This window comes from Sminthopsis crassicaudata, chromosome 5 (assembly GCF_048593235.1).
Source record: "Sminthopsis crassicaudata isolate SCR6 chromosome 5, ASM4859323v1, whole genome shotgun sequence".
NCBI classification, from domain to species: Eukaryota; Metazoa; Chordata; class Mammalia; order Dasyuromorphia; family Dasyuridae; genus Sminthopsis; species Sminthopsis crassicaudata.
The window spans coordinates 6,325,559-6,348,537 of record NC_133621.1 but is presented as its reverse complement, the minus strand read 5'-3'; the positions used below and the strand labels follow the sequence as shown (position 1 = coordinate 6,348,537).

General features: G+C 38.3%; 1 protein-coding gene across 1 annotated transcript in view; it reads left to right on the top strand.

Annotated features, from left to right (window-relative positions):
• The window catches only part of AGMO (alkylglycerol monooxygenase), a 310,594-nt gene that overhangs the window by 119,485 nt on the left and 168,130 nt on the right, over window positions 1-22,979 (top strand). The window contains exon 4 of the mRNA XM_074266588.1: window positions 17,485-17,588. Coding sequence (XP_074122689.1) covers window positions 17,485-17,588 — 104 coding nt within the window. The remainder of the gene's footprint in view (window positions 1-17,484; window positions 17,589-22,979) is intronic.

Below are 22,979 nucleotides of genomic sequence, written 5' to 3'. Positions count from 1 at the left end.
AATATCTTTGCCAAGAAAACCCTGAATGGAATCATGAAGAGATAGACAAGACTGAAAAAAATGACTGAAAACAAGTATGCATATATATGTTAGTGTGTGTATTATAGTGTATTGTGATGTAATATATATATGTTCAAGAAAATACTGTGTGTGTGTGTGTGTGTGTGTGTGTGTGTGTGTGTGTGTGTGTATGTGTGTGTGTAAAGAATTTAGGAGCTTACTATGTATCAGATCTTATGCTAAATTCTGGAACATTTAGTTCCTGACCTCAAGGAGTTTCCATTTTAATAAGTAAAGACAACAAAGTCCATTGGGGAACCATGGCCTGTTGAGTCATGGTGTAATTAGCCATGACTTCCAAATAATAGAGTGGCTTTGATGACCATTCTCAGAGCTAGAATGGGGAGGGAGATTGCCCAGCATGATGACATAGAATTCATGGAAAGAATCTTGGTGGGCCCTGGGGTTTCCCAGAGTCTGAAGCAGAGCTAAGTAAGAGGCAGGCCTTGAGCTCAGAAAAGTTGGCCTATGGATATCAACGTGGTAGATATTCACCCATTGTCTTAGTCTCAAAGTGTCAAAGATTAGGGGAGTGTTTCCTAGAATTGTAGTTAGAATGCTTAATTCTTCTCTCTTAAGGAACAACACATAAGAAGGCAGAAGAAAGGATTTGGAGAAGTGAATTGGAACTTTTAGATGTATCTTTGGGAATGAATAAAGTGAGTCTGACCCCAAAATTCTTGAAAGGACCCAAAAGGAATAGCATAAAAAAGCCAAACTAGGGCAGAGACATCAGGGCTTTGCTCCAGAGTAGGAAATATGTGATATGTAGAGAGGAACATTTGGAACATCCTGTCCATTTCAGAGCCTCTTTTTTTTCTTTTCCTTATTTGGTGGCTGACAAATTCATTGGAGCTTGAAAAGGTTTGAAGTAAACCTTAGACTTGTTGGCTTGGAAGCAAGAAAGCTTGTTTTCTAAGCACAGGGTCAAGTGGCAAGGCCATCCGTAAGTTGTCATTGTCTTTCAGGAAGTTATAAATGAACTGAAGTCCAGGCTACATCCTTGCAAGTTCTGTTTGTTATTTACACGATCATTGGACTCCATTCAACTGGGTTCCATAAGGGAAGAATAAAGCCAGGCAGATGGCCCCCACTTTGTGCACAGCCATTGTCATGGCGGTGTCTACCCTTCCCCCTCCCTCTGATCATTTCCTCATTGTTCTGCCTGCCTGTGGGTTTCCTTCTATAGATCTTCTCATCCTTAGGAGGTTATTTGTTCTTGGCTTTTGTAAGTGAGGGAGACAAATGAACTGAACCCTTGTTCCAAACACAACACAGCAGAAGTTCCTGCTGTCTCCCCACAAGCTGGCTTCATGGATGCTGTAGGAGGGCCTGTCAATCAGCACGAGTCCTCCTGGCCCAGAGGCCACTCTTGTTCTTGCTTGTGAGAATCCCATCATTCTGCTTCTCAGGGATATCCATCATGGAGACAAAAATAATGCAATTTTCTTGGTTTTAATCTATATGACTTTTAGAAGCTGTGAGATTAATGGAATATGGATTGGAAACTTTGAGCAGGAAGAGCTTAAGAAGCCCAGAAATTCATTCCCTTCCTTGTACAGTGGAAGAAGTAGAGGTCTACATCTTTAGAGTAACCCTAAATGCACTCCCGACTCTAACCCTAACCCTAAATGCCTCCCGACTCCTGACTCTAACTCTAAATGCCTCCTGACTCTAACCCCAACTCTATCAAGTCAAGGGGTCAAGGTCCCTAAGATGGTGAGCATCTGTGGCAGGCTTTGGCCTTGTTACTCTGTTCTGGGCTCAGTGTGCTTTCCACTCAACTTCCACAAAAGTCTAATGAAGTGAGAACCAGTAACTGACTCAGGAGAACTGGATTCCAGTCCCACCTCTGCCAAAGTTAGCATCTGGGAGAGATGCTACAGCAGAAATAACTCGGGCCCTCAGTTTCCTTTCTTGTAGTAGGAAGAACTTGCATAAATAATTCCTCCATTCCTTTCTAGTTCTAATACTCTAGCCATTTGTACTTAGGACAGGAAAGAACAAGATGTAATAGATATACTGTTGTAGACAATAAGCTGTTATTTTGTACCCTTAGCACTTAGCATACAGCCTGGCACATAGTGGGTACACATAATAAATGTTTATTGATTATTGATCTTTGAATCAAGAAAATCTGGGTTCAATATGCACTTCTCGCACCAGTGTTCTTGAGCAAATTACTGACCTTCTGAGCAAGTCACCGACTAACCTCAGTTTATTCCTTTATAAACTATCTTGAATATCTTTACTAACAGACTCCAGGTTTATTCTGAGGCTCAGATGAGTAAACAGAGGTAAGGTACTTTGAACCCTTGGTGTGCTGCCAAAATGCCTGCAGTTGTTCTGCTCGGAGCAACTCCTGCAATTTATTTTAAATTAATAAAAGCTGACAGTGCCCGAAGCACCACAATATCGTTAGTCATTCCATGTTCATTAGAGGATGAAAAGATACTCAGTCCACAGTCACTCACCAAGGATTCCTCAAAAACTCACTTTCCCCGGGTTTTACAGATGTGCACCCTCAAGTACAGAGACATTAGGTTCCTTGCCCAAAGTCTTGGTTCAGGAAGTTACAGAGAGACCGTGCTTTGGGTAAATGTGTTGGAAGGAGCTGGGGAGTTCAGGGAATTCATGCCCTGAATGATAAGTCAGGATTCAAAAGAGATATTAGCCAGGCCATAATTTTGGCCTGAAATGGATAAGATGAAATTTTATAGGGATAAACATAAAGTCTTCCCCTTGGGTTAAAAAAATACTTTCTACAGTTTACAATTGGGGCAGGTAGCCAGCATTTTGTCTGAAAAAATAGATCGATATAGAGCTAGATCTACACACAGATACACACACACATACACACTTATATACACACACATACACTACAAGTTTAGTGGGATTCAACAGGGTAATAGGGACAATCAGTAAAACCGATATGACCTCTAGTTAGATATTATAAAGCATAAGCTATTATTATCTCATTTTATAGATTAAGAAACGGAGGCAAACTGGGAGTGAAGTGACTCAGCAGGATCACACAGCTAATAATTGTCTGAGGCTGTATTAGAACTTGGGTCTTCTCTACTCCAACTCCAGTGCTATACCTGTTTTTTTTTTTTTTTTTTTTTTAATTTTTTATTTTATTTTATAATTATAACATTTTTTGACAGTACATATGCATGGGTAATTTTTTACAACATTATCCCTTGCACTTACTTCTATTCAGATTTTTTCCCTTCCTCCCCCATCCCCCTCCCCCAGATGGCAAGCAGTCATATATGTTAAATATATTACAGTATAATTTAGATACAATATATGTGTGTAGAACCGAATTTTTTGTTGCACAGGAAGAATTGGATTCAGAAGGTAAAAATAACAGTTTACATTCATTTCCCAGTGTTCCTTTTCTGGATGTAGCTGGTTCTGTCCATCATTAATCAATTGGAATTGGATTAGCTCTTCTCTATGTTGAAGAAATCCACTTCCATCAGCATACATCCTCGTACAGTATCATTGTTGAAGTGTATAATGATCTTCTGGTTCTGCTCGTTTCACTCAGCATCAGTTGATGTAAGTCTCTCCAAGCCTCTCTGTATTTCTCCTGTTGGTCATTTCTTATAGAACAATAATATTCCATAACATTCATATACCATAGTTTACCCAACCATTCTCCAATTGATGGACATCCATTCATCTTCCAGCTTCTAGCCACTATGAAAAGGGCTGCCACAAACATTTTGGCACATACAGGACCCTTTCCCTTCTCTAGTAGTTCCTTGGGGTATAAGCCCAGTAGTAGTATGGCTGGGTCAAAGGGTATGCACATTTTGATAACTTTTTGGGCATAATTCCAGATTGCTCTCCAGAATGGTTGGATTCTTTCACAACTCCACCAACAATGCATCAGTGTCCCAGTTTTCCCACAGCCCCTCCAACATTCATCGTTATTTGTTCCTGTCATCTTAGCCAATCTGACAGGTGTGTAATGATACCTCAGAGTTGTCTTAATTTGCATTTCTCTGATCAATAGTGATTTGGAACACTCTTTCATATGAGTGGAAATAGTTTTAATTTCATCATCTGAAAATTGTCTGTTCATATCCTTTGACCATTTATCAATTGGAGAATGGCTTGATTTCTTATAAATTAAAGTCAATTCTCTGTATATTTTGGAGATGAGGCCTTTATCAGAACCTTTAACTGTAAAAATTTTTTCCCAATTTGTTACTTCCCTTCTAATCTTGTTTGCATTAGTTTTGTTTGTGCAGAAACTTTTTAATTTGGTGTAATCAAAATGTTCTATTTTGTGATCAATAATGGTCTCTAGTTCTCCCTTGGACACAAACTCCTTCCTCCTCCACAAGTCTGAGAGGTAAACCATCCCATGTTCCTCCAATTTATTTATGATTTCGTTCTTTATGCCTAAATCTTGGACCCATTTTGATCTAATCTTAGTATGTGGTGTTAAATGTGGGTCCATGCCTAGTTTCTGCCATACTAATTTCCAGTTTTCCCAGCAGTTTTTGTCAAATAATGAATTCTTATCCCAAAATTTGGGATCTTTGGGTTTGTCAAAGATTAGATTGCTATTTTTATTTACTATCTTGTCCTGTGAACCTAACCTATGCCACTGATCAACTAGTCTATTTCTTAGCCAATACCAAATGGTTTTGGTGACTGTTGCTTTATAATATAGCTTTAAATCAGGTACACTTAGACCACCTTCCTCTGACTTTTTTTTCATTAGTTCCCTTGCAATTCTCGACCTTTTATTCTTCCATATGAATTTTGTTGTTATTTTTTCTAGGTCATTAAAATAGTTTCTTGGGAGTCTGATTGGTATACAGTGCTATACCTGTTAAACTACCTAGTTACCACTAGTAAATAACAATAATCTAATCTATGTCTAAGGGAGGAGATGAGGATTTAGAACCCAATGGCAAGAGTGAGTAGACTTTGATTTAAAGAGTTTCTATTATAGAAGGGAGATGCAGCCCATTTGGGAAAGTGATGTCCAGAGAAGGGACTTGTGCCTTTGGAAATCCCAAGAGATTATGAGAGGAACCATATAGGCAAGTGGATTGTCTCATTCTTTCCAATAGAAATGCTGCAGAAATCCAGCAGAAAGGCCAACGGTGAGGTACTAGCCTTGATATCATGGCAGTGCCTGGGTGTGTCAGCATGGGTGGATAGACTTGTAATCAAAAAAGCCTGAATTTGAAATCTGGCTAAATCATTTTCCTTCTGTCTGCTTCAGTTACCTCATCCACAAAATAGAGACCCTAAACAATAATACCTACAAGCTAGAGTTGTTGTGACAATCAAGTGAGGTAAGGAATGTAAAAGGCTTTGCAAGCCTCAAAGCATTATGGGAATGCTATTAAATGGGATGGCAGCCACTGCTGAGGATGATGGGGACAGGGCTGCCAGGTAACTGGGGAGAATTTCTTATGTCCTCCTTCTTGACACGTGTTTAGAAAAAGGCTCCTAATTGGTCCAGAAGAGACGTCCAGAGCTCTTTTTGGCCAAAAGCAAAGGTTGTGTTTTTGGCCCTCCATCTCCAGAAACAATACTCACAGGCACAGGGGACATGGTTGGGGAGCTGAGAAAGCTCAAGGAGGGTGGAAACTTGTTTTAGTTTGCTCTTCTGAAGAGCTGATTTAGTGTTCACTTGTCACCAAACATGGAAATGAAAAGGGGAAAATGTGGTGAACTCTTCACATGATTGATCCTCCACCCCAGCACTCTTTGCTGGGGATGTTTGTAAAATGTGTCGAACACAAGCCTTCAGGCTTGGCCAAAGTATTCTTTTTTTTTTTCTGAAGAAAATGGCTTCCTGCAGAGGTTGTCAGGGTTAGGATTGGAAGTTTTGAGTGGGTAGGTAGAAGAAGGGAAGAACTGGGGGTGCCATCCCAGCAACAGCCGCGAAGCCATGGTGATGATAATACTGACGACATGACTAATTCCTTCAATGAGCAGAGAACAGGCAAAGGAACGAGGACATATCTACTGTCATCCACAAAGGACAGGATGGTCCAATTAGGCAGCTTTTTGATAGCTCGGGTCTGTTACTAATCTTAGTCTGTTTAGTTCAGCTCCATTAATTTCTCTGGCTCACTTGCTAGTCATGCATGACTAAGCTGGGGCAGGGGAAGGGGGAGAGTTTTTGTGTTTCTCATGGAATTGGCACCCCAGATCCTGACAAGTGCCAAGTATTTCCATCATTCTGTGCATACATGCACGGAACGTCACAGGGCTCTGTCTCTTGCACGACAGAATGCTGATATCAAGGGAGAGCAGCAGTTCTGAGGTGGGAAAGTTCATGGAATCACAAGGTAGGCTCGCCTCTCCATTGCTCATCCTTCAGAACAAGGAAGATGCCAGGAAAGAGCAACCCACTCAGCCAGATCCTGGCCTGGCCTGGCTTTTTGATGTTCCAGATGGTTCAATTTCTCTCCAGGCTGTTTGCTAAAACACTTCTCAGCCTTCCCACTCGGACTAGTGGGTCCCAAAGCCTTTTGGAGAGGCTGATTTAGTCAAATCCACATTGTGATCCAGAGCAGTCAAGAGCCTCAGAACATCAGAGTGGAACTCTCCTTTTTCAAGAAGCAGGTGAAAAAGAATCCATCACATGGACTGCTACAAATTTTTCCACAACAAACCACTCTCCCAGCAGGCCAAGGCCCCAGGAAGTAGGTAAAGGGCTACAATTACTGAAGGTCAAGTCATTGAATGTGTCCACTAACCCAAGTAAGTATCAGAGGAAGGTAGAATTGTGAATATAGAACCAGCAAGGAAACTATCCTGAGGGTTTTGCTTAATTAAACATGTTCAAAGAAGACTTCATTATCCTAAAGTTTCCTTGTCTCCTCCCTTCTTCACTGTTGTAAAAGGCCTCCACTAATCTTTTGGTGGAGCGAGGCCTACCACACTCACAATTTAGGAGTGATCATGGACTCCTTTTTTCTTACCTTCCTACCCCCAGATCCAAGATGATGCCAAGGGTTGGCTATTGCACCTTTGCAACATTTCCAAATATGCCCCTTGCTCTTCTCTGACATAGCCCCTACCCTAATACAGACCCTCATCACCTCACAGCTGTATTATCACAAAAATTCCCAGGGATGGGCCGGGGTGCTGCCTTACCACAAATCTCTCCCCTCTCCAATCTCTCCATTAAGCCCCTAAAGTGATTTTCCTAAAATACAGGTCTGATTGTTCCCATAAAGTCCATTTATTCTATGGTGCACAAGAGCAATATGTTCCCCCCCCCCTTTTTTTTTTTTTTTTTGGGTATTCAAAGCCCTTAATCACATAGTCCCTCTTACCTTCCCAGTCTTTCTTATTTATACCTTACTCTCCAACAAGTAGTCTTCAATTTACTGACCTTGGCATTCTGGCTATTCCACGAACCTGACACTCGGTCTCTTTGTTCTGGGCATTTTTTTCTAGCTATTTGCCATGTCCAAAAATCTGCCTCTTCTATTCTGACTTCTGTCTTCCCTAGTTTCCTTTCAGTTCCAACTAACATATCATCTTCTCTAGAAAACCTTCTCCATCTCTTCTCAAATCAATGCCTTTCCTCTGTTCATTATTTCCTAATTAACTTGCATGTAGCTTGCTTTATTATATTTGTTTACATATTATCTTCTCCATTGAATTGGAAGTTCTGTGATGGCAGGGATTATTGCTTTATTTATTTATTTGCTTGATGATTTGTCTGTCCTTTCATCAATTCATTTATTTATATTTTATTCTCAGTGCTTAGCACAGTGCCTGGCACAGAGGGGATGCTTAATAAACATAGAAATTACCATAACTTTAGCAGGATTAATCAACAAATGTTCTTCAGTCACTCATCAAGTTGGTAGGCAGTAGAACATAGAGCCAGTAAGCTCTGGACTTAAAAAGATTTGAGTTTAAATCTAGACTCATATACTTAATAGCTAGCAGACTGGGCAAGACACTTACTTTTTCTACCTCAGTTTCCTCAACTCTAACATAGGGATACAATTATGCCTCAGTTTCTAAAGTTGTTGTGGGATAATGTTTGTAAAGCTCTTCTTAACAGTTCCAGCCCCAGAGGAGATGTTTCATTAATGCATGTTTCCTTCTCTCCTTTTCCCCTTATCTTTATTCCCCAGTCAGCTATAGGGCTTGAATTGACTGTAATTTCTAAAATCCTTCCGACTCCAACTTGTGTTGATTCTATTAATATTTCAAAAATCTAGATGAAGAAAGAGCCATAGGCAGATCATCCTCAGCTGGGTTCCCTTGGACAACAATGTAACTTCTACAACTCGTAGGGGTTCTAAGCCATGATCTCCAGAGCTTGGGCCTAGAATTGCAAGAGGAATGCCTTTGACAGTTCAATTCAATTCAGAGCATCGGACATCTGCAAGGGAAAGCATGGGTTTTATTCTTAGGGAGAATCTCTCAATATCAGCAGTCAAGGCAGGAGACTACTTAAAAAATAATACTGGAGAAAAGTGTTATCTTATTTCAGAAATCAAATGCTAATATAGCATTAGTGGAGGCTGGGAATGGGGAGGTGGGGAGGTAATGTTTCCCTTCATCGAGATTTATAACAAACACTTTGAAGGTTTCAGAGCAAGAGTGAATACCTCTATTTTTTTTTCTCTCTCTGTCTCTTTAGAGTTCTTTGTCTCTTTTAATTTTTATTTTTTTCCCTTCCCTTCTATTCTGTTCTGTTCACATTTCCTTCCCTTTCCCTCCCTTACCTTCCCTGCCCTCCCTGCCCCTGCCCCTTTTTCTCTTTCTCTTCCTTCCTTCCTTCCTTCCTTCCTTCCTTCCTTCCTTCCTTCCTTCCTTCCTTCCTTCCTTCCTTCCTTCCTTCCTTCCTTCCTTCCTTCCTTCCTTCCTTCCTTCCTTCCTTCCTTCCTTCCTTCCTTCCTTTCTTTCTTTCTTTCTTTCTTTCTTTCTTTCTTTCTTTCTTTCTTTCTTTCTTTCTTTCTTTCTTTCTTTCTTTCTTTCTTTCTTTCTTTCTTTCTTTCTTTCTTTCTTTCTTTCTTTCTTTCTTTCTTTCTTTCTTTCTTCCTCTTTCTTTCTTTCTTTCTTTCTTTCTTTCTTTCTTTCTTTCTTTCTTTCTTTCTTTCTTCTTCTCTTTCTTTCTTTCTTTCTTTCTTTCTTTCTTTCTTTCTTTCTTTCTTTCTTTCTTTCTTTCTTTCTTTCTTTCTTTCTTAATTGCTTTCTTCCTTTCTTCCCTTTTTGTATTTCCTTTGTTTCTTTCCTTTTTTCTTATATATCTGCCTTATCACATTTAGACTACTTTGTAAGCACTGATCACCCTGGTAAAGTGTTTCCAAAAATCATATGATGACTACTTAAAAACTCTTAGTCTTTAGTAAGTAAAAAATAAATATTTGTGGGATTAATCAATGAAAAGCAAAATCATATTTGTTCCAGATTTAAATGAATATGTGTTAATTTTCCAGAATGGAAATGTTTAAAGGCTTAAAAGATAGATTATCAGGCTAGCACGCTGGATTTCAAAGTCTCAAGTGTTAGCATTACTAGGTGAGAACTCAGGTTGTCTGGACAGTGACAAGGTGAGAATTCAGGTTGTCTGGACAATTACAAGGTGAGAACTCAGGTTGACTTGATAGAAGGAGCAAGCTCATTGGCTGAAGCGGTTCTTCCCAGAAGCCCTTGCATTATCCCACACCCATTCTCTGGGAGGATAAAAGAGAGGACAGCCAGAGATAGAAGAAGACTCTGCATTGCATCAGGCTTGACGGGGCTCTCTGCAGGAAGGGAAGTCACTTCTCTGGACAAGAGTTAACAGCAACTGCCTGGAGACAACGGTTCGTTACAGGAAGAAGAATCTGTCGGAGAGATTTGAGTAGAAGACACAGCAGATCTCTTCCCAGAGAGCGATCCAGCAGCTTCTGGAGACGACAGCTCGCTACACTCAAGCTATCTTACAACATCCCATCCCTTCTCACCTCATCCTGACTGATGCCAATGGGGTATTAAAGATCTACTAAACACAAACTTGGACCAATCAATCAACAAGTATTAATCCAAGTTCTCTTATGGGTACTCAGGACAGTAAGACAAAATCAAGGCAGCACCTATCCATAAAGAGTTTATGTTCCGAGATGATGTGAACTCTAGCTTATTCTTAGGAATAGCTAAAATGAGCACAGCCTGTTTCTTTATTAATCATGATTAGGTCAGTTTCCCCAGACTTTCTTGTTTGCATAGAATGATGTGAACCTAGAGTCTGTTTTTAATCCATCTATCTATGTCCTTGATGGGAATTTAGTTTTCTGAGACTGTTTAGTCAGCATCTTTAAGGACAGTCTCAATTTCTCATTACCCATCATTAATACAGTGGGGATAGATGAACACATTCTTGAATTATCTTAGTCTCACCTAACCGTTCAATTGTTGTGATCATTTGCAGACAAATTTTCTTGTTTCTTTCCTTCTTCTTCTTCTTCTTCTTCTTCTTCTTCTTCTTCTTCTTCTTCTTCTTCTTCTTCTTCTTCTTCTTCTTCTTCTTCTTCTTCTTCTTCTTCTTCTTCTTCTTCTTCTTCTTCTTCTTCTTCTTCTTCTTCTTCTTCTTCTTCTTCTTCTTCTTCTTCTTCTTCTTCTTTTTTGGGGGGGTGGGTGGCACTTAAGCATATACTTGTTACCCAAGGTCATTTTAATTTTTCATTGAAGATTCTGAAGACAGTTGTTCATTCTTATGAGCCGTTAAGTCCCTGATTTCCTAGCGGTGAAACATAATTCATTTTTCCAAAGTAATTTCTATTTTCATATTCACATTTTTTCCTTACATATTTTTTTTTCTGAGACAGATAATGATCCTTTTATCTCTTCCTTATTGTTCCCATGATGGTTCCAAAAATCCCAGCCAGGCAGCCCTCAGAGAAGTGTGATCCATTCTTAGGAGCAATGTTTTTAGCTCTTTCTTCTTGTGTTCATGAAGGATCCTGTGGAGTCTACAATTCACTATTAAAATCCATCTTTTGCAATTCTCTCTGAAAATCAGACTCCACCTAACATGAACACAGACTGTAAAAAACATCACAGGAACCTACTTGAACCTTTCCCAATACTGGAAAAAAAAAACTGACCGAGGTGAAGCAGTTAGATCAAGTTACAGTCCCCTGTTTGCACAGCTGGGCTTCATTGGGTGAGGGCTTGTGTTACACACAGTTTGTGATCGGAAGTAAATGCTTTTAAAACAACCAAAGAGACAGGTCTTTAACCTCCACCTCTTCAAATTCTTTGTTCACTCACTGAGCTTCTGTGGAGGTCATGAGGAAGTTGGGTACCCATAGGTCATTAGCTTGCGATTGAAACTCACCTGAAGAACCCATCCCCTAGTGAGCACATTAGCTTGGCTGCATTAAAATAGCATTAACAAATAAATAAATCCCAAAGGGCTTCGTATTTTTCAAAGGCTTCTATTTGTAATGTCAGGGAAGAGGGGGTAGTATGATGAAGGGTCTAGAAGTTGAGGAGGAGGAGGGAAGGGCACTTATTGAAAGAGGTTAACGACCCACACTACAGGAAGTTTGAACAGCCAAAAAAAAAAAAGCCCAGCATCAACCATAGTTAATTTTAGAGAATTTTTAAGTTTCAGCAGAGAGGCTCATGTTTTTAAGGGATCTCTTGGGTTACTGGGCTCACCCCAGATCCCACCACACCTTGTTTAAAAAGTGTTCACCCAACTTTTCTTGAATACTTCCACCTTCTCATTGAAGTTTTTCTTTATATACATCTTAAATTTCTCTCTTTTTAACTTCAGGCTTCTATGGCCAAGTAGCACAAGCCTAAAATTGCTTCTCTGGGGTAACCATTCAAGTCCATCAAGACAACTCCCATCTCCTCCCTTCTTGCCCCCTAACATTGCCAGTAACTTTACCCGATCCTCTTTTATCTTGAACACAGTATCTGTCCATGTGCTGGTTTGTCTCTCCTGAACTTTTGCTAGTTTATGAAAATTCTTCATACAAAGGACACGCAGCATGGAACACAATGGCCCCAAGAGGGTCTCCCCAGATCTTGGTACTGGATATTCTCTCAGTGCATCCTGTAGATGGAGTCTTGATTTTCTTGACTCCCATCCCTCACTGCCAAAGTATCTTTTCCTTCCTGAGTTGAAATCATAAGGCATTTGAATCTTTTCAGAATGATTGCTCATCATTTCCCTTCCCTAATCCAGACCCATCTACCAGCTGTTCTCCAAATCTGACATCTTGAAACCAATGTCCTGTAAGCATCTCAAACCGTACACATTTTGAACAAAATTTGTTATGGTCCCTCTTTCTCCTCCACTTTACCCCAAACTTACTCCTTGCAACTTCTTTATTACTATGGAGAGAACCACCGTTCTGCTAATCTAATTTTGTAAACTTTATGTCAACTTGAGTTTCTCCTACAGCATTTGGCAAATCTTGGCATTTGGCCTTCACAACATCATATACAACATACAACAATATACATACCCATATACATACACTCACACACATTATATATATTATATAATATTATGTATTATATATACATACACATACACACACATACATAGATAATATATCCATCTCTTTGGCTCTGTTCTCAATCTAAGTGAATGTCTTTGTTACTTTTGGTCAGAACTGCTTCAATAGTCTTCAAGTACGCTTCTTGCTTCCAATATCTCCCCATTTCAATTTGCCTTCCATACAGATACCCATCATCCCCTATTATTAAAGGCACATCTATGCCATTCACCAAATTTATGGCCATCAATACCTCTTTATTGTCTCTAGGTTGTGATTTAAATAACTCTGTTTAGCATTCAGTATCCATGATGTCACCCTTTACAGCTCACCTTCCAATGGGCTCCTTGTACTGGTGATGTCTTTGCTTCTATAGACTTGTTCTTCAATTGGTAAATTTCTCTTCAGATCTTTAATTTGAGGAAGTCTCCATGCTAGCCATACTCATGTATAACCCAGTTTAGTTCCTCCCTCTTCGAATGATACTCACTTTTTAAGTGTTCTCTTTCCCATTAGGAGATAAGTTCTTTGGGGGCAGGAAGTATCTTTTTATTTCATATATATCTATATATCTATATATATCTATATCTATATATATATGTATATATATACACGTATATTTATATATGTGTATATATACATATATATGTATATATACATATATATGTATATATATGTCTGTATACATACATATACATATGTATATATACACACATATATACGTATATTTATATATGTATATTTATATATGTATATATATACATATATATGTATATATGTCTGTATACATACATATACATATGTATATATGTATGTATACAGACATATATATGTATATATAATAAATATGCTTATATTTAATATATTTATAGTTATACATAATGCATTTATAATATTTATAATATTTACATATTATATTTTTATTTGTATTATATAGCACAACAAAGTATCGAACATCCGATCAGAACTTTCTCTGATCTAGTGATCTAATCTCCATTTCTTTGCATTGGTTATTCCCCAATGTAGAAAATCTTTCTCCTTACCCTTTCCTCTTAGAATCTTTAACTTCCATCAAGACACTCTTGTTGTCGTCCAGTGGTTTCAAGCAGGTCTGACTCTTTATGATTCCATCTGGTTCTTTTCAAAGATACTGGAAGAGTTTGCCATTTCTTTCTCCAACTTATTATACAGATGAGGAAACAGAGATAAAAACAATCAGGGGACTTATGCAGGATCACACAGCTAATATATGCTTAAAGTTAGATTTGAAGTCAGGAAAATGAGTGTCCTTGAGTTCAGGCCTAGCACTGTGTACTAAGGCACTACCAAGATGCCCTGCCCAATGATTCTTTAGATTGCCTTAGAATTCTATTTTTTTTTCTCTTTGCTCATAATGCTCATTGTTCCTAAGATTTTCTTTGTAATATAGGTCAGAGAATGTTAGGATTACAAGGTGATAACTCAGGTTGTCTGGGCAATTCTCTAGCTCAGAATTCACACTTTGGTTCGGGCCTTTCAGGGGAGTTTATACCTTTGGACTTCTGAAGAGGAGTTTACACCTTTAAAAGGAGCAAGTTCATTGGCTGTGGGAGTTCTCACAGGCCCATTCTCTGGGAGGATAAAAGAGGGCAGCATTGGGTCTGGAGAGTCAGTTTGACTGGGAGATTGAGTTGATAGGGAAGTCTGGAAGGATAACTTAGAGACAACAGGACCTTTACAATCTGGCACCCAACGTGGGGCAAGGACTGATTTTGAGCCCTTCAGAGGAGCTAGCCTGGACCTTCACAAGAGAAGGCAAATATTGATGCAGAAACACTGAGATCATCTCTCATTCATGCAGGAACAAATTCTTTACCTGTTTTACTCAAACATTTGCTATAACTGGAGTGCATCCCAGTTATCCCAGATAAGTGAAGATTTTGTGTCAGTATGTTCCTTTTACCTAAGCAAAGCCTAGATAACATTGAAATTGAATGTGAGCAGTAGAACACAGTCTTCTAGGCTCCATCAATCATTGTATCTACATTGTTAGACAATTAAATTCTTCCTCACCATCCCTACCTGTGCTTGGTATAGCAGATAGAGCTTCACAAAGACTCCTCTTCCTGAGTTCAAATCCAGCCTCAAATACTAGCTGCATGACCCTGAACAAGTCATTTAACCCTATTTGCCTCAGTTTCCTCAAATATAAAATGAGCTGGACAAGGAAATAGAAAACCGCTCCAGTAACTTTGCCAAGAAAAGCTTGAATCGGCTCACAAAGAATCAGACAAAACCGAACAACAATTGGTCTCTGCACTTCCTCTTTATAACCTGCTATCCAGAGAGTTCCTCCATCCATCCAATGGAGGTCAAAGAAAGCCATGTAGGTTTGTGGAACATGAACCATGTCATGCTTTGTGCAGAAATGTGTAACAAATCCCAGTGTCCTACCATGGAAGTGTGGTCCCTGAGTTCCCCAGCTCCAAAGAGCACTCATCCCTTTTCTGGCTCTCAGTGCCAAAACTCCATTCCTGGGAAGTCATGATTGGCTGTCAGCTTTCTGCTACCACAGAAACAATCTCATCTTCCTATGGCTTCTTTCTTTTTCTCCCTTTTGGAATTTGATGAAAAGGCCCTTGAACACCACTTTGTGACCCCAAGATCTAGGAGTAAGATCTGTGTCCTTCCTTCATGGAAGAAAGGGAAGAATGCTCAACTGATAGAATGTGGCTGGGTTGTCTTTTGTGACATTTCTGTTGAAAATGTTTTCCTGGCAGATGATGGATTGCAAGAAAGGGGCTTCACCCACTGGAGCTTTGTATGAAAACCACAAGGCAAAAAAAAGCTGCACCTCATAATATACAGATGAAAATGAAGGAAGGTCCATGTTACTTCCTATAAATGAAGTGGGGGAAGTGGTATGGAGGGAAAGCATTTGCACTGCTTGAATATTTTGGTGAGCTGTGGGAAATATATGTGTATACACAAATGTACAAATGTATATATGCACACACAATATACATATGAGGGTATTATTTGTATATGTATGAATATATCTCATTCTGTTTCTTTAAAGAGAGTCATTGGAATAGATATTTTCTTTAATTCTTTGCCAGTATCCAATGTTGATTGAAGGCTATCTGCTCCTGAAGGGATCTCCAGGATTTGTCTCTTCCCTGACCAGAACATCACTGGATTATCCCCAAATCTAGAGTTGTGGGCAACCCAAGAGCTGCCCTCTGCCTTTACACAGGAAGCTTCCCATTCAATTTAACTTAATAAGCAGTTATGTGTAATAGGTGCTGGGCATTTTGCAATAAACTGGGGCAAAAGTATGGACAAAAAGGCAACTTGTGCTTCCCTCCAAGGAGCTCACAAACATGCAAAGGGGGTGCCTGAAATAGGCTGAGAGGGAGAACCCTTATGAATCTCAGAACAAGTACCTGAGCCTGCAATTGATGTCATGTACCTACTTAGAGCAAATCTTAGGTCAGATTCTCTGCCTGGACACTGCTTTTGTTTGTGCCTTGGTTTCCTCATCTGCAAAATGAATATGTAAATCACCCAGCATCTTTGAATCTCCAATAATGTGATCCCACTCAAAAAAAGAATGCTACTTGTATTAGTGTTATGATGACTACTATGACTATTACTGTTATTAGCATACTATTGCCTGTACTGTTAATATAATTATTAATACTAAGATTATCATTACTATTGTTACAAGTACTCCTACTATTATTTTATTACTGTTACTGTTACTAGTAATACCACTGTTACTACTACTACTACTACTACTAATACTACTACTACTATTAGTGATACTTCTACTAATAGTGATATGCCTACTAGTATGATATACAAGTATTATCACTACTATTGCTATTAGTGATATTACAACCAGGACTATTACTATTAGTACTGAAATTGTCATGACTACTATTATTATTAGTACTACTAGTTAGTAGTGATAATTACTAGTACTAGCTCTACTGCTACTAGTTATTAATGGGACATACTTTTAAAAATATGTATTACATACAGGCAGGCACTGGGATAAGTACCGTATAATTATTATCTAATTTGATGCTCAGAATAATCATGGAAAATATGTGAAATTATGTTTCCTTTCATTTTATGAATGAGCCAAACAGAAGTTAGATGACTTGCCAAGGATCATATAAATATACCATTACCACTACCACTACCATTCGTCCTCCTCCTGCTGTTGCAATTCCAACTACTAATGATATGATTACTATTTCTACTACCATAATTGCTACGGCTACTACTACTGCTGCTGTTGCTGCTGCTGCTGCTGCTACTACTACTACTACTACTACTATTACTACTATGATAGGTACTACTAGTATCATTATTACTACTACTTTTATAACTAGTGCTACTACTATAGTATCACTCCTACCATCACCTATCCACCACATGGTACTACTACTACTACTATTTGTTATGATCAGTACTACTAGTATTATTATTACTATTAGTAATAGCATACTATTACTACCACCACAACCACTACCACTATTATTGCTATTGCTACTGCTACTACTAGTACTATTACTGCTACTATTACCATAACTACCTCTACTACTACTATTACAAATGGAAAACCATTCTGGCCCTTGAGCAACTCATAAAGGTATATGGAGTGTTATTACAAATAGAGCAGGAGGGTCCTGAGAGGAATTCACTTTTTTCCCCTTCTTTTCCTCCTCTTTCTCTTCCACTTTGTATCCAGCACTGATTTATTTGCTTGATTGAATAATCTTCCCATTAACAGTGACAAAGGTAATTGTGATTTTTCTCCCTTCCTTGTGAATGATAGATATGCACTGTGGGAATGGTGAGGACTTCTTTCCTTTCCTGTTGTTCTCTTTTTCACGGTTTTCCTACCTTGTGTGTCTCACAGAGGTCAACATCATGTGGGCAGCACACCAGACACATCACAGCTCTGAAGACTACAACTTATCCACTGCACTGAGACAATCTGTCTTCCAAATTTATACATCCTGGGTAAGTGACATGAAGAATGGGACACTAGTCATATAATTCCTTCATTTAAAACAAGCACTCACATGTCACTCTATGTTCCTCTCAATAAATGGGTGAACAGCATCTCATGCATGTGCTTCCTTCTTTTCTCTGTGACCATGTTCACGTGAAGAAAGAATTTTTCAGTAGCTCATGATACCGTTGCCTCAAGCTGTCCCCCCAACACAACCTGAGTGTATTTTTTTTTCCTGGAGAACTAGAGTGAGTGTCAAAGACAAGGAAGTAGAACAGTGGGAGGAAGGGCTGTTTCCAGTAGTCTACCCTTTAGTTTTCCTTTGTCATGCAATTCCTTTGAGATGGCGCTCACAAGATTGATCGTTTGGAGACAGAATTTTAAAAAATGGATTCTTTTCCCTTTATGACTTCTTGTCAAATTCTTGTCAAGTCAAGATTACCACAAAATATGATCAGAATTTTTTATTTCCTGTGAAGACCGAGTTAGCACCCTGGATACCTTAGAATCAGCTGGAGTCAGGATAAGCAAAAGTCCTTGGTCTTTATTCTTAGTCTTTAGGGGTAGGAGTGAATTGGATGGACACAGAATCTCCGCGACCTCTCCTCTTTGTCTCCCACCCAGAAGTGACTCTGGCTAGTCTTACTCTACCCCCCCCCCCCCCCCGTCCCTCCTACAATTCTCTATATACACCAATTATCCAGTCAGCACATAATAGTGGGAAGGGCCATTTTCCAAGCATATGCTTATAGAGTATTGTCCAATTGGTAATTAGCCTTTAAGTGCTTGGTTGTCTGACCTCAGTGCATTAACTCAAGAGTTTCAGCCCTTTACAATTTCCCATCTAGATCTTCCCTTGTCCATTGTTACCATCCCAGGCAAGTGCTCACCATCTCTTTCCAGGACTGCAGAGTTAGCCTCTTACTTGAATTCTTGGCTTCTAATATCTTTTTTTTCTCCAGATTACATTGTAAAGAGCCCTGGAAGAATTTTTTAAAAATTCTTTGTATTTCTATTTCTAGGATGACTCAGTCAGCCACTAAATATTTAAAGCCATGTCCTGTGCTTGATACACATAGTAGGTACCTTTTAAGTGGTTGATAATGTTGATATAACTGTCAGGATAATATTCCTAAAACATAAGGTTTATCATGTCATTATGACACTCAGGAATCCTCACCATCTTTCTATTGCCTCTAATATAAAAATAAATAAAGATTTAGAGTATTAAATTGGTAGCACTTTATTTTTTTATTTTATTTTATTTTATTTTTTTAATGAGGCTGGGGTTAAGTGACTTGCCCAAGGTCACACAGCTAGGAAGACCAGATTTGAACTCGGGTCCTCCTGAATTCAGGGCTGGTGCTCTATCCACTGCGCCACCCAGCTGCCCCCGGTAGCACTTTATTATAATAATAAAATGTACATAAAATGAACTCTTCCATTTGACATTTAAAATTTCCCACATTTTGTTTATTTGCTTCAAAATAGTTTTCCTCAATTCTTTCACATTATTCTCCTTTCCACACTCACTCTGTGGTCGAGAATCAAACCTATTGTTTGATATTCTATTCTACTTCCACACTTTTGTACTCTGAATATACTCCCTCATTTCCTTAGCCTCTTATAATGAATGAACCTTTTTGGCTTAGCTAAGGAGCCCCCTTTACAGGAAGCCTGTTTGAGTTTCCAGTGGGCTCAAATAATCTTGTATTGACTGGTCTGTTTACATCTTGTATATCACAGTACATTATAAACTTCCTTAAATAAAGAATTTCTTATGTATGTCTTTGTTTAGTCCAGCACCAGCTGGAGTTGTTGCCCCTCACGCTGGGAGGAAACAATGACATGACTCTCCCTATGATTCTTTGTGCCCATTCCAATGGCACATTGACTTGACTTTGCATCTTGATAGGTCTTAGACTCTAGTATTGATCTCTTCCCACCAGACTCCAAATGAAAACTTGGCTTTGCTCAGCAGAACAGGTCCAACCAAGGTCAGCTACTTAAAGGCAGGTTCTGGCAGAGAATAGGTGAGAACTTGCACTTACAAGATTGATGTTCTTTTCCCTTGACCATATTGCTTCCTATATTGGGTAATTATCAAGGAATATAGCCATGTTTCTACCATGTATCCTTTTTGTGCTACCTGGATTTCCTCGTGTAAATATATCATGCATTTATGTATCTATCTATCTAAATATCTATGTATCTACGTTTCTATCTATGTACCTTTCTTCATTTTCTTAGCTTTCTTTATTTTCGAAACATTGCACATGGAGGTAAATTTGACAATAGACATAGCTGTAATAATAATAATAATAATAATAATAATAATAAACAAGTATTTATGTAATATTTAAGGTTATTTAAACACTTTATTTTCTTTCATTCTCACAACAACCCTAAGAGATAGGTGTTTATTCTCTCTCTTTTACAGATGGAAAAACTGAGACAGAGAGAGTTAATGATTTGCCCAAGATCGTACAACTAACAGGTGTTTGATATGGGATTTGAACTCAGAGCTTCACGGGATTCAGCAGCTCAAAACCCCCACTATTTAAGGGAAATGGCATCAGATACTATCTTGATTTGTCAATGAGTGAGATGGGCCTGTATGTTTCAAATATTTCTATTTAGGGGACAGCAAGGGTCCTGAGTCCTCAAGGTTTATAGACAGTTTTATTGAATAAATAAAGTCTGCCATGTGACAGGTCTCTGGCAGCTTTGATCTAAATCTCCCTGGAGACTAAAAAACAGAATGACCTTTCTTAAACTCCTACTCATCCTCTGTGTACTTTCAAGCTCTCTTTACATGGAATGATGAGCAAGTCATGGAACTTGGGAGTTGCTAAGGCAACAATAGGGCCTGGAATAAATGATAAATTGGCCGTATCTTCAAAGGAAAATGCAGCTATCAAAGAAAAGGGTAATTCATGCTCAGAAAGATTTTCTTTTCACCTGTGATGGCTGGCATGCTAGAAAGAAACCCCTTTTTGTTCAAACTCCTATGGCATTAAGTTACTAATCTTATGTTAATAATAATCATAGTTAATGTTAAAAGCCCAATATTAACTGGACTTGTCAGCTTTGAGTCTCCGGTAGATAATCAGAAGTATCTGTTCCAGACACTGGGGGTGTTTTTGGATCAGAAACATTATAATACAAACATAAACAAAAGACATAGACATAAACGGAGACTAAGTAAAAGAACATAATTGAATCAGAAACATAAAAAGAGAAATAACTATTATGTTAAAAAGAATGGCAATAAGAAAGGATGGAAAAGAGAAAAATAATTTTGAGATACTAATATGCAAATGTGCATGTCAACAACACAGAAAATTTAGAGAAAATAGATAGTTAACTGTATACAATTTTTAATTGTCCCAGTCTCAAAAAGAAATATCCCACAAGTAAAAGAAATTATCAAAAGGAAGAAATATATCCTTGGCCCAGATGAATCCACAATAAATTATGTCAAATATTTAAAGAGCAATTAATATTGAGTCTACACTGCCCTGCCATTCAACCACAAACACAAATAACAGTAAGAAAAAAAAAAACTGCCTTTATAAGGGCATATGATATGATACTTATAGCCAAATTGATGAGAGATACCTTAGAAAGAGAACTAAAAGATCATTTTCACGAATATCAAAACAAATTTCAATATAAAACAAACTTTTATGTGTTTATGTAAATATATTAAAAACATATGAGCTAAAAATCATAGAGATACAGCACAGATGCTGTTCTTTATTACTATTATTCCAATTACTACTCAAAATGCAAAGTATGTCAATAAGACAAGAGAAAGAAAATGTAATGCATTTCCACTGGGTACAAGGAGACACAATTAGTCCTATTTGCAGATAACATGATGATTTACTTAGTAAAACAGAAAAGAAATGAACTAGGTGATTAATAGCTTCTTTCTCCCCAGCATGACTGCTGGAATCAAGGCCTCCTGTGTAGATATCCAGAATTATCCTCTACTTTTTTTTTTAAAACAGTATAGTTTCAGTGATCAGTTGTGTTAAATTAGCTTGCTGAGCTATCTATTGACACCTCAGGCACAGTATAACTTCTCTGTATCTCGCTTTCTCCATTGACATATTTACATGTCACTCCATCCCTTCCCCCAAAGTCCTTCCCCCATCACTTCCCCAAAAGTTCCATTTCTGGGTTTCTGTGTACATGGTCACATTGCACATTCAGGATTGATATTGTTCTCATACTTTTCTTATTTTCTTGCAAAAATGTTCTCAATATTCTCAAGACTATGTCTATGATACCCTTTTCCAATATTGTTTCCCCCCAAAATATCATAAATGTTCTAACAAGGAGAAAATAAGATCTGTGACTTGTAGGCTAGATCCCCTAAATGGGTCTTGAGATTTTAGGCAATGTGATGCTGTCTGAAGGTATTGGTTTTACGATCCATTGTTTTCCTACCATTGGTACTGGTACCCTCCTCCCTCTTTCTCTTCCACAAATATTGGAGAAGCTACAGGAGTTGAGTCAATCTATTTGTCTCTCTACAACTGAGAACATCATGATTGTTCCAGAAGAACATAGAGACTCATCATCAGATAAAAGGTTCAGTGACCCCATTAAAGGACATAAAAGTTTACTACTACAGTACTATTGGGAGTGAGAGTTGTATTGCTTATTCTCAGGGATTAGAGGACTTATAGTGTGGTGGATAAATATACCTGTAGCTCAATTCACATTGTTTATATACTTAAAAAATAGACATGTCTAGACAAAAGAAATACCTCTAGGCCTGATGATATGATTGTGCTTTTACATCCCCTGGCAATTCCATTATTATAATTCTTGTTTTGTAATATCTTCAAAAAGAGAAAAATGAAAACAAATAAAAACAAAAAAAAAATCAAGCCAATCTTCTGGGAAGTCTTTGGGAGTAGAAAGAGAAGAGAGACTATTTTCATAGCTTATGATGAAGGTCTTTAAGGCATTTCCCCCCATTTTGATAAAAAAAAAAAAAAGACCAAGGCATTGACTGGTAATCAAGCAAACTAGGACCACTGCACAGGTACTTGCCTCTTAGCAGCAGACACAGCTAAAGTGACACAATGGTTAGAGTTCTGAGCCTAGAGTCAGGATGATCTGAATTCCAATTCAGCCTGAAACATGTTCTAGCTGTGTGACCCTGACCAAGTCCCTTAATCTGTGTTTGTTTTACCATTAAAAAGGAAATGACAAACTAGTATCTTTGCAAAAAAAAAAAAATAGGACATCACTGAACAGCAGCAATAGACAAAGAAATATAGGAGGCAATATGGCACCAGGGAGGACCTGACATTTGGAATCAGAGAACATGGTTTCAAATCTTGGCTCTGTCACTTACTCTGTGGGATAGTAAATCACTT